This window comes from Colias philodice, chromosome 25, assembly GCF_061535455.1.
Source record: "Colias philodice isolate Cphi_HAF_F1 chromosome 25, ilColPhil1 Martin Lab GWU primary, whole genome shotgun sequence".
Lineage (NCBI taxonomy): Eukaryota > Metazoa > Arthropoda > Insecta > Lepidoptera > Pieridae > Colias > Colias philodice.
This window is the reverse complement of record NC_143110.1, coordinates 1603375-1616163: the sequence shown is the minus strand read 5'-3', so window position 1 is coordinate 1616163 and position 12789 is coordinate 1603375. Positions and strand designations below refer to the sequence as shown.

The following is a 12789-nucleotide window of genomic DNA, read 5'->3' as shown; positions in this document are numbered from 1 at the left end:
CCTGACGCTATCACTCCAGAACGCACGAACCGATTTCCACGGTTTTGCATTCGTTGGAAAGGTCTCGGGCTCCGTGAGGTTTATAGCAAAGAAAAGGTGTCTCTGGTGGCGAATCGGAGTTCGCCCGGTTTGCTAGTACGAATATAATAATGGTATATGAAGAAAATAACACATACACATACATACAATGAAACATCCATTAAATAAGTAAATTACATGACGAATAATTTGCTTTCAATATAATGAACAAGAATGAATGGACCTCACAATTCCAAATATTTTTAATTTAATATTTGTACAAGTGTTGGAATGAGAAAATTCCAATCCTTTAAATAATACAATATCGTAATCCGTAAAATTGATAATATGCGTAAAAATTGTTTTCATAGTTTATTTGTTTCATAAAAGTGAATAACGAAAAATAAAATTTCTCTTTCTACACTGTTTTTTTGTAATACTATGAATGTTGGACATAATTTAAATGGAAACAATCGGCAAAAGCTCATTAAAAATCAACAATCAAAATCTGTTCATCCAGTCGAAAGTTCTTTGGTACCTAACAAATCCAAAAAAAACTCAAAGTTTGACAACAATTACTGCGGTAGGTACTTTCAGAACCTCGTATTATTAACATTTATCCATCAACCCACTATTCAGGGATTAATTCAGGTGCTCAATTTATAACATACTAGCTGTGCTCCAAGGTTTCAACCGCGTTGCTCCGCTCCTGTTGGTCTTAGCGTGATGATATTATATAGCCTACCTCGATGAATGGGCTATCTGACACCGAAAGTATTTTTCAAATCGGACCAGTAGTTCTTGAGACTAGCGCGTTCAAACAAACAAACAAACTCTTCAGCCTTATAATATTAAGTACCTACCTATGGTCTAAGATCCGAATATAGGTCGACCTTCACCGGCGTGATAATAGAATGAGACCAATTTTATAATAAATGTAGTCTATTAAAAAATCTATTAAAGATGGGTTGACTGAAAAAATCCTGGACAGGACATTTTAATTAATTTTTAAAAAATATATTTTTTTAATTAATTGCAGTACTTATCAAGATAATAAAAAAAATTATAATAGACTTGAAGTATGAAACCTATAGAATGTGCAGTCATAGGGTTTTCTAATATTTACCGGGACAAACTGTTAGGTTGGCAGGTATAAACAGGCATGTCCGTACCAGTTACTTTCACTTGATGGGATAGAAAAAAAATATATATCAGCATGAGCGCTGTTTTATAACAAAATTGTTTATTGTCTCAACACTGCATATTTAAAAAAATAAAAACATTTTTTAAATAATTAACTAAAAATATCCTGTCCAGGATTTTTTCAGTCAACCCATCTTTAATAGATTTTTTAATAGACTACATTTATTATAAAATTGGTCTCATTCTATTATCACGCCGGTGAAGGTCGACCTATATTCGGATCTTAGACCACTATAGATTATAAGTAATTTTGTAATATTAATAACAATAAAAACGTCAAAATATATCCAAGCACTAAAAACTATGTAAACAATAAACTAGGCATATCACATTCCTCCGTGATGCCTAATACGTATATTTGCTTGTTATATAATCCAACTGCTTCAAGGTTTTTATTATCAATGCTATGTCAGCACGAATTTAATATGTAAATACTAAACGCAGCTGATCTGGCCGCACGAAAACAAACGATTTTGAACTTTTGTAATATGAGATAAGAAATAATTTGTCTTTTGATTTTTTTTCTAATTCATAATGTTTATGAAGGCAGATTATACATATTTTTTATTCAAAGATGTGTTATTTTTAACTTGACACTGGCAAACAGTGTTCACTCATTGCCACATAAGAAAAAAAAATGTTTTTATTCGTATGTACGCGCCTTCGAAGGCATAGATATTTTTTTAATCCCTACTAAAATTATTAATGCGAAAATGTGTTTGATTACGAAGATTTGTTTACAGTTTCGGAGCTATTATAACTAATGGTAGATATTATGATTTTAATTTAAAATAGGAGGCTAGTAAATGATATAATATTGAAAAGTGCACAAAATATTTCTGACTAAGTCTGACTCACGTCGACTTTTTTAATTTGGCAGATGTTTTACTTATTTTTATAAATTTAGCGTCATGTAAGTATCACCTGCAAATAATTGCGTCACACTCTAAATTACATACCTTAATGACATAAGAAATAATTTACAGTGAACGACACCCCTCTAGATTCCTAAACATAACCGGGTCATACTAAATTTATAACCACAATAGAATATTAAAAAAATATCAATAATATACTAATGAGACAGCTGGCTATTAAAAAAGTAATGTTAATTTCTAATCCCATCCACTATTACCGCTAAGCCGGCGCCCGTCACCAGACGCATTAACACGACTTTGGTCCAGTTACGAAAACAAAAAAAAACGTGCAAAAAGCTTAGCACAGAATAAAAATCAAGTTCAACGACCGTGTAGTAAAATATAAAAACTTTATGCACGCTATTCGGATTCTAGTGTGATTTATGCGCCGGCTAATGTCATCTTTAAAAAAAAGTAATGTCAAATGTTTGGCGCGAAATATTTATGAATAGACCAAGGAATAGACTAATGTTTTAATGACAGTTAAATACGCGTGAACTAAATTTTACGATGTTTTTACACCTCTTTATTTGAGAACATAACCTAGTTTTTACGACGATGTATTTATTTGTTTCAATGATTACAGTTTTTATTGACTTCCCTAAAGACGGAGCATGCAAAATTATTTATAGATGTGCCCTAAAATTCCCGATCTGATTGAGAGAATCATTCAACAGCCCATCGACTTAAAGTATCTGTAAGATGTTTGTAATTCATAAACAATAAAATAAGATATAAACACAGCGCGTTGAGAACATAAAAACACACTTAGAATTAAAATCGGTCAAGGGTTTATGAAAAATCTATTTTTAAAACTATTCCTAAACCGTAACAATAAATTTCACGAGAGATAAAAGCTAATACAGATTATAAAATAGCTCATAATACGAATTGAAGCCAAGGCAATTCGATTGATTCTGGATACTGGTCAGATAAAAAATAAAAATGGACGATAAATTAGAATCGTATGATAAATGACCGATTTTGCGTGTGAGATAAATTTATATTGAATAAAATTAATTAGCAACATGGCGTTACAATGTTTCGGGTTATTTATTATGATTGCGTTTTATGTAGAGACGCGTTTCATCCTTTTGTTTTATTTGGGTTGAATATAATTCTAAGGTGAAATAATATGTTTTTAGCGAAATAAAAAATATTATGTAGTGTACATTTCAGGGCATAAAATAAAATAATCCGTGAATACACTTTTAGTTTCAATTAATTAATTCGTTTTTATTTTAGCTCTATATAACATTGTAACACTGGCAACAACTGCTTTTTTCGAAAAAAAAAATCATTACACAGAGACCACAGACAGAGACTCAACACTGCGACTGGCAGGTAAAGTTTACGAAAACATTTTTTTATAGAACATTTTTGAAACACAAATATTTGCACGAAATACAGATTTTCCGTGTTTCTTTTTATTATTGTCGATTCGAAAAATTTCAAGCTACAAAGCAAACAGTGGTTTTGATGTTAATTGATAATAATTAACATTGGGGCTCGTATTTCGCAATTACGTCACTTGCGATAGAATATGTTACTTACAAGATATATTAATCATATATATATAAAGCTACACTACCACTCACTGACTGACTGACATCGGGTTTCTCGGAAACTACGCGGAAAGTTGGGGGGATTTTGACGTGATCGTGTAGAGGTGCTCCCAGTGACCACCGGAAAAATATAGCGATCTCGATCATCTTCGAATACCGAGTGGACCCCTGGTGGTGCGCAGAAACGGTGCCACCTGGAGGGGGGGTGTCTGAACAAAAAATGCTCGGAACTGGTGGCGATTACCAGGGGTGGTGGAAAAATGGCGATTTTCACGAAAACAAGATGGCCGCCGTACTTTGCCAAAATCGCCGTTTATGAATCCTTACGTCTCAAATTTGGCACACGTGCTCTGTTCGAGCCGGCGAATCGATCGGTGCCCCGTTCGAGTGGCTCCGGGCCCCAGTTTCCAACTTCCATACAACGTAAAATCCAACGGCCTGCGGAAACGGTGCGATTAGGGTGGGGGGTCCCGGAACTAAAAATGATCACCACCCTGGGACGCTACCAGGGAGCCATAGTGGGACGCTCGATTTTGGAATTTTCCCATTTTTGGCGCAAACATAAAAACGTAAATTTAGACGAAGTGGCGCAACGGAGAAATACACCAATGATGCATTCGTACTCGCCCAGCTCCCAGGATATCCAGAAAAATACGAAATCTTAAACTTTCCCTCATCTCTCGAAGACGGTCAACGGCCCGCGCAAACGGTAGCAGCTACATCTGGGGTGCTCGAACTAAACTTGGAGTAGACCTCGAGCAATTACCACAGATAGTGAAAAAAATTCAAAATGGCGGAAAAAATGGCCGCCGCCATACAATTTCTAAAACGGCCACCGCTGGGCCGATCGCGCTGAAACTTGGCACAGGGGCTTTAATCGAGCCGCACATTAAGGTGGGATACTCATCATCGAGTTTCCATCGCTGGTTTCCGAGTTTCATACAACGCGAAATTCGACGGCTCTCCGAAACGGCGCCAGATAGGTGGGGGGTGTAGAACTAAAAAATGATCAGGAAGATGGGGCGCTACCAGGGCAATCGAGAAATTTCAAATTGGACGCAATTTTTTTTTTCAAAAATGGCCAATTTTTCAAAGCAAGATGGTGGCGCCGGTTACTTTACGATCGGTCTGAAAATTGACTTCTGTGCTCTAATCGGCCAGATTTACAATACTGTATACTCAGAATTTCTCTCCGACCCTCGGTTTCCATTTTCCATACATCACGAAATTCAACGGCTCTCTGAACCAGTGGCAGGTAGGTCGGGGTCGCCGAAGTAAAAAATGTTTCAAAACCTGGTCCGCTTCCAGGCATATAAAAATTTTTGGTAAAAAGCGAAATTTTTTTTTTTCGAAAATTTTGTATGGAAATTTCCATAGTAGGAAGGGTAATTGAATAGCAACGGCAAAAGACGGCGCCGCGGGCTGCTTGCTGCCCGCGCACCGCGCAACCTCGAAGGTCGACAGCCTCCCGGAGTAGAAAATATTTATTAACTTTTGAACTACCGCACGAGCCAAGCGAGCGAAGCGAGCGAATCACGGCAGCGGCTGGCGTAAATATTCAAAGAAGTAGCGATGAGCGAAGCGACGAGCGAGTTAGGTAAACTTTTGAACTACTGCACTAGCCAAGCGAGCGAAGCGAGCAAGTCACATCAGCGGCCGGCGTAAATATTCAAAGAAGTAGCGAGGAGCGAAGCGACGAGCCAGTTAGGTTAACTTTTGAACTACCGCACTAGCCAAGCGAGCGAAGCGAGCAAGTCACGTCAGCGGCCGGCGTAAATATTCAAAGAAGTAGCGAGGAGCGAAGCGACGAGCCAGTTAGGTTAACTTTTGAACTACAGCACTAGCCAAGCGAGCGAAGCGAGCAAGTCACGTCAGCGGCCGGCGTAAATACTCAAAGAAGTAGCGAGGAGCGAAGTGACGAGCGAGTTAGGTTACTTTTGAACTAACGCACTAGCCAAGCGAGTGAAGCGAGCAAGTCACGTCAGCGGCCGGCGTAAATATTCAAATAGGTAGCGAGGAGCGAAGCGACGAGCGTGTTAAGTACACTCTTTAACAGTTTATTATGAAAAGTCACTGCCCGCTATCGATTAGACACCTCAAAATGTTGAAATTCGGGGATCACGTTTCAAGAATTTAACCAATATTTGAATAAGTAATTTATAAACAGTTTCGACTGACTGTAGAATCGCTGTTAGCAGATGTAACAAATGGACAGGAAATTCAAATGCATTTTCAAATGACTGAAGATTTCTGCCCTGGGATGAGCCGCGAGCTGCTTGCAGCTCGCGCACTACGCACCCTCGAAGGTAGACAGCCCCCCGGAATAGAAAATATTTGAATGGGAAATTTATAAGCACTTCCGATTGACTGTGGAATCGCTGTTAGCAGATATTAACAAATTGACGGGGAATTTTTATGCATATTCAACTGACTGAAGATTTCTGCCCTGGGATGCTTCGCGGGCTGCTTGCAGCCCGCGCACCACGTACCCTCGAAGGTGGGCAGCCTCCCGAAGTGGAAAATACTTGAATGGGGAATTTATAAGCATTACCGACTGACTGTAGAATCGCTGTTAGCAGATGTAACAAATGGACAGGAAATTCGAATGCATTTTCAAATGACTGCCCTATTGCTTCAACCCAGAGGCAAAAGAGGCTCGCGGGCTGCTTGCAGCCCGCGCACCACGCACCCTCGAAGGTCCACAGCATTTCAAAATAGAAAATATTTGAATTGGGAATTTATAAGCACTTCCGATTGACTGTGGAATCGCTGTTGGCAAATAATAACAAATTGACGGGGGATTTTGATGCATTTTCAAATGACTGCCCTATTGCTTCAACCCAGGGGCAAAAGGGGCTCGCGGGCTGCTTGCAGCCCGCGCACAACGCACCAGCTAGTCTTATATATAAAAATGAATCGCAAAATGTGTTGGTAAGCGCATAACTCGAGAACGGCTGAACCGATTTCGATAATTCTTTTTTTATTATATTCCTTGAAGTACGAGGATGGTTTTTATGTAGAGAAAACGTAAATATGTAGCACGGGCGAAGCCGGGGCGGACCGCTAGTACTAAATAAAATATGGGACATGGTTTTACACGAGGTTCTATTCGCAAGGAATTTTAATTAATTGTTATCAACACATAGATACAAACGACAGGGCTTTGACGATTCAATAAATTAGTGTCTATAAAAAAATTAATTACCGAATTTTTAAATTTTTAATATTGTAAGTGTACAAAATACCTATGTATTATTTTGTATGAAATCTGTCCTTTTAAAGTAGATCAAAATCGAGTCTAGAGGAGTCGGTAACATATAAAATATTATTGAGGTGTAGCTAATAAAAGCGTTTAAAAAATAAGCCTAACTTGTGATCAAAACCTCTCGTTCGTAACTTATCATAACTTAACTCAGAAGTCAGAACTAAGTAGTCAAAAATTATAGCAATTCATAAAATATTCATTTACCTTGACTCTCCTAACCATATAAAGTATAAGAACACTTATACATAATATCTACTAATCTTTTTAAGTTATACTAAAGTCAATCCATCAGTTTTAGAGTGCTATACAAACATACTTTAATATTGTAAAGTATTTATCTACAACTACTTTACGCTGCAATGGTGTTAGAGCTCACGAACTAGAATATTATTCTAACATTAAAATAAATATAAATATTACTAGCTGTCCCGTGGTTTCACGCAAAATTACCAACAGAACAAGTGCAAGAGCAAGTATTTCTACAACTTACATATGTGTTATTCTGGTACTTACATAAGCTACAACAATGCCAAGTATCATCAAAATCCTTTCAGTAGTTTTGGCGTGATCATAGTATTATAAACGCGAAACGCAAAAACCGCAGGCGATTTTGATCTTCTTCAATTCCTACATTATTAAAGAAAATTTGATTGTTTTTCACGATTTAAATTACCTAAAAAAGAATAATATAAAGACCGTTTTTCTAATAATTTTACCATACGCAAGTTAGTTTTCCCAGTAACATAGCCTATTATTTTACACTTGCTTTCCGCCCGCGGCTTCGCCCGCTTTGTCTTAAACCTAATAAATTATACACTAAAACATACGTAGTATATTATTATTAGTCTGTGCTAAAACCTTCCTCTTGAATCACTCTATTTATTAAAAAATACCGCATCAAAATCCGTTGCGTAGCTTTAAAGATTTAATAATACATAGGGACAGAGAAAGCGACTTTGCTTTATACTATGTAGTATGAAATAAAATCTGGCAAAAACTATACTCTACAGAACAAGTTATTTATCGCACGTGGCAGCTAATAATTATTAATGTTTTATTGTTTTGAAACATAGCTAACTGATTGAGCTCACCTTATCGAACGATAAGAGCAATGTCGGATAAATAAATCGCGTGTGTTTATTTATGTTTGTCTACGTATAAAAAGTCCCTTGTAGAGTAAAAGAAAACACTAAAAAAAGTGTATTTTGTTGCTACCAACTTATTATTTATTTTATTTTTATGGCAATTTTTAAAATTCGTTCTTTTTTTTCAGGATATCGAGCAATTTATTTCAGGCATGAATATGAGCCGTTTGGATACAACATAACAAGACTTTCTGTTTGAAAAAAACGCACGCAATAGAGTTCGTCTGTTTAGGAGTTCTGGTGTCAGTTTCAAATGTTTATGATTTACTATTATTTGTGTTAGGATTTCATAAATAAACCGACACAATTATAATTTAGTAGAGTTACAAAAATTATTTTTACCATAATAAGATATTTTTTTAATGTAGAGCTCTTTGCGATTTAAGTATTTTTAAACGAATTAAAATTACTCTTATTTTATAGTATTTTTAAATACTTTATAAATATTTAAAATTGTTTCATAATTTAAATTATAAGAAATAATATGTATTCTTGTTTTTTTTTTAAATGTATCATTATAAAAATAGTCTATTTTATATGACCGTTTCTGCCAAGGTTTAAGGTTCTTGTTTGAAGCCCGCAAGTTCCTGGTGTTTTCATTTTATGTAAATTCTAGTAAAGGCGAATAACAACTAATTTAAATATTAATACGTAAAATAATATTTTACTCACGTATTTGCCATGACAGCCTTTCTAACACTAACAAAACACAGCCAAAGAAAGCAAAATTGTTCGAAAATGCAAATTCTGAATTTACAGTCTTAGAAAATTTAAAAAAAAATTCACGCAATTTTTTTTTTCTATCTTCCCATTTTAAAAAGCACTGGCTGAAAATTTTAAAGTCTTTCGAAAAAAAAAGTCGAACTGTCACTTTGCGCGGCAAAATCGCTTGACGTTTGAACGTCAGGGTAGCGCGCTAGTCCAAATGAAACTGCGCTTGGCGCCTTCTCACACCTGATTTAATAACGCGGTAAATATACATATGTTTAATATCAAACTTTGTAATATGTATATATGTAATGTCTCAATTTTTAAAGCGTGATTCAGTGCTTACGCAGCCGCCGCAATCATATTTATTCAGAACTAGTACACAATTCATGGGAATTTTATTGTCAATGTGTAGTTATCAAACCACCAACTAGAATTAATGAAGCATGAATTAATAGACGTAATTGACGTAATGCAATCTCGTGAATAGACGCTTTTCAGTTATAAATAAAGCAATTAGTGCTAATTGATTAAGCTCATCGGTTATGCAGAATTTACAAGTTGTTTTCAGTTTTTTACACAGCCAAATGACGTATCAGCAATATTAATTGATTATTTATTTTTAAACTTACTTTTTAACTATTTAAAAATAAATGAGATTATAAATATAAATTATTACTGTTGTTTTATTTTAATTTGGCAGCAATTTGTGCAAACTGCATCTGTTCGGATCTGCATTCATTTTATCTTACATTGTTGATATTAAATGCATTCTACAGTGGCAGGTACATTTCCCATCTGTTTCTCTGATTGAGTTTCTTTAGGGCCAGGGGCAAAAAGATAACTTCTCTACAGCTTCCATACTAATCTACCTTATTGTATAATATAAAAATTAGGTAATCGCAAAATGCGTTGGTAAACGCATAACTCAAGAACAGCTGAACCGATTTCGTTAATTATTTTTTTATAATATTACTTGACGTACGAGGATGGTTCTTATTGAGAGAAAACGTTATACATGTACCACGGGCGAAGCCGGATTAGACCGCTAGTAAGTATATAAAATTCTCGTGCGGTGTTTGAAGTTAAGCTTTACCGATTTTCATGAAATTTTGTGTGCATATCAGGTAGGTCAGAGAATCGGCAAACATTTTTATATGCCTAAGTGATAAGAGAAAAGCAGAATAAAGTTTGCCGAGCTAGAGTAGTATTATAATAATATTTGTGTTTATGATATTGTTTTTATATCAACACTCTACTCTACAACTCTATGTACCTACTATAGGCTCTCAGTTTGAATATAAACTCGACATGGGTTTGAATTTGATTATCGCATTTGTAAAATTATTCATTCGAATTTTAACAAACTTGCAACAACAAATATTATATTCATAAAAAAGCTCTTACATGAAAAAGAAGTGTTAGTAAAATATACTTAATATTTAAGTGCCTATTGACGAATTAAATAGTCGGTGTAATTTCTATGAAATAATAATACTTGTTTAAAATAATTATAAGTCGTATGAAATTTCACACCGCAATCCACAAACCGTTGTGGTCAATATCAAGGTAATTAAAAATGTTTCATTTCCTTAATATTATACTGTGAATAATACAATATTAATGTTTAAGTAGTGAGTAGTCCGTGAATAATTTAGTTTATAATTAGTATCCGGTTCATTTCGATTTTAATTCATTTAAGGGCCGATTTTTCAATGCTTGGATAAAACTTATCCGTCCAATAACGATAATATTAATATGTCACGTAAACTGTCAAATACGGGCAATTAGAATACGTTTTGCGGTTCACGGAAACGGGATTTTTAAAATGGTAGTTTTATACATTATTCGACGAATAAGTTTTAACCAAGGATCGAAAAATCAGCCCTACAGTCAGGTAAGGTTTAAGTATTCAGGCGTGTAGAGCTGGCAATAAATAAAACCTTTACTAGGTAGTATGTAGTAGGTACTAAAACGTATTTCTATGGACAAGATTTTTTAAATTGTCTCTAGTTTTAATTTTGACCTCAAATCTCAAAGATTTTATTTCCTTCTTTAATTTCCATAAATAATGTGCGAGGATGTGTAGCGAAGAATGTGTTCGTAAAGAACCAATCATATCGCTTCATTTAGTTTGAAGTTTGATGCGTTTAGCGTTTGAAGCGATTATGGAAGCGGTACTACACTTTCGTGTGTTCTTGTGTTCTCCTAGTGTATACTGTAAAGTGCTGAACTACATCTCTACCATTCGATAAATATCATAATTCGAGAATACATAGTAAAGATACAAATATTTTTACGAACTTTCACATTTATTTGTAAAACATATAATAAAAAAATATTCTCTCGAGGATTCTTTAATCGATTCGATGATAAAAATTTAAATCGATAAATATTTGAAGCACGTGTTATTTTGCATCTTGTTGAATACTCCAATATGTTATTTAATACGTATGAAAGAAGTGTGACACGATAAAATATAGTAAGGTTCCGTATATATAGATTTTATTTTTATTTTTTACGTTTTTTACAATTGTATATCAAGTTAATAAATTACTATACTATCGCAAATTTTATATACAGGTAGGTTTATGAATTTTGAGTGCGAATACTACACCCAAATTCTGGAATACAACTCTAAATGTGGAAAATAAAACTTGAAAAATCATTTTATCTTTTAACAATTCTTAAAAAGTTTGCATTGGAATGCCCATGCAAACTTTTAAGGATGTTCCTTGAATTTTCACTTTCAGGAGTCACGGATCACGGATCTAGATAGTAACGGAAATCAATAGATAAATTAATTAAAATGAAACATTAAAAAAATATATAAATTACGCCAACGGTTGAAAAATTTCAGCTCTACTAACTATATATTATTATAGACTAACAAAAAAATATGGAAATCCCCGGTCAATTATCTATAATCTTATAATATAAAAATGAATCGCAAAATGTGTTGGTAAGCGCATAACTCGAGAACGGGTGGACCGATTTCGATAATTCTTTTTTTATTATATTCCTTGAAGTACCAGGATAGTTCTTATGTAGAGAAAACATAAATATGTACCACGGGCGAAGCCGGGGCGGACCGCTAGTAGGTAAATAAAAATACCGGTAATTTCCCCTAAAAAGAAAATTACTTCATTGTATCTGCAATAACGACTGTATTCGAATACCAGCATTATCATATAGGTATAATATTTATCACAAAAGAGTTAAGCGACGATATACGCAGGGTTGCTGGTAATCAATGGCGGCGAAAAGTTGAAGACCGAGCTCTATGGCGTGCCTTAGGAGAGGCCTATGTCCAACAGTGGACGGAAAAAGACTGAAGAGAGAGAGAGAGTATATTATAACAATATTTTTATTTACGTAGATTTTTAAAGAATAGAAAAAAATCGATCACGAGGCGGGATTCGAACCCGCGTCTTTTGCCTTTCGATTGCTCTGAGGATCACGGGTCAACTTAATTTTATACATCTAAAATTCAAATAACACAATTTTAAAACCCCAACTTTACCAGATTTTTATCAAAATTAAACAATGCAGAACCCTATAAAACTGGGTCAATAACCGCGTAGAAGCTTGCAATTGGGGTTGGCGGACAATTAAGGCATATGTTTTTCAATGAAGACAATAAATTTTAGCATGAATACATTTTGGTCTTATTCTGTCTTTATTCAGCTGGAAGTTTATTATTTTGGATCAAGCAACAAAACATAAAATAAGAATTGGAAAATACGTACTACGTAGGCTGTTTTCACTGATAAAATACCGTTTCATCATTATTACTGCGACTAAGACATTTATAAATATACTAGCTTAGCGCCCGCGGCTTCACCCGCTTTGTCTAAAACCTAATAAATTATATACCTAAAAATTAAAACCTTGCTGTTAAATCACTAAGTAGGTATGTCTATAATTAAAAAAACAGCATCAAAATCGTTGCGTAGTTTTAAAGATTT

The 12789-nt window shown here is 34.7% G+C and overlaps 2 protein-coding genes across 2 annotated transcripts in view; one reads left to right on the top strand and one right to left on the bottom strand.

Moving 5' to 3' along the window:
• Window positions 1-6764, top strand: part of LOC149477194 (facilitated trehalose transporter Tret1-like) — a 112082-nt gene extending 105318 nt beyond the window's left edge. Inside the window, exon 9 of the transcript XR_016317607.1 lies at window positions 6597-6764. The gene's annotated coding sequence lies outside the window, so the exon portion shown is untranslated. The remainder of the gene's footprint in view (window positions 1-6596) is intronic.
• The window catches only part of Swim (Secreted Wg-interacting molecule), a 52604-nt gene extending 43546 nt beyond the window's left edge, over window positions 1-9058 (bottom strand). Inside the window, exon 1 of the mRNA XM_089710617.1 lies at window positions 8786-9058. Coding sequence (XP_089566743.1) covers window positions 8786-8796 — 11 coding nt within the window. The 5' untranslated portion in view covers window positions 8797-9058. The remainder of the gene's footprint in view (window positions 1-8785) is intronic.
• Window positions 9059-12789: the final 3731 nt, after the last annotated feature.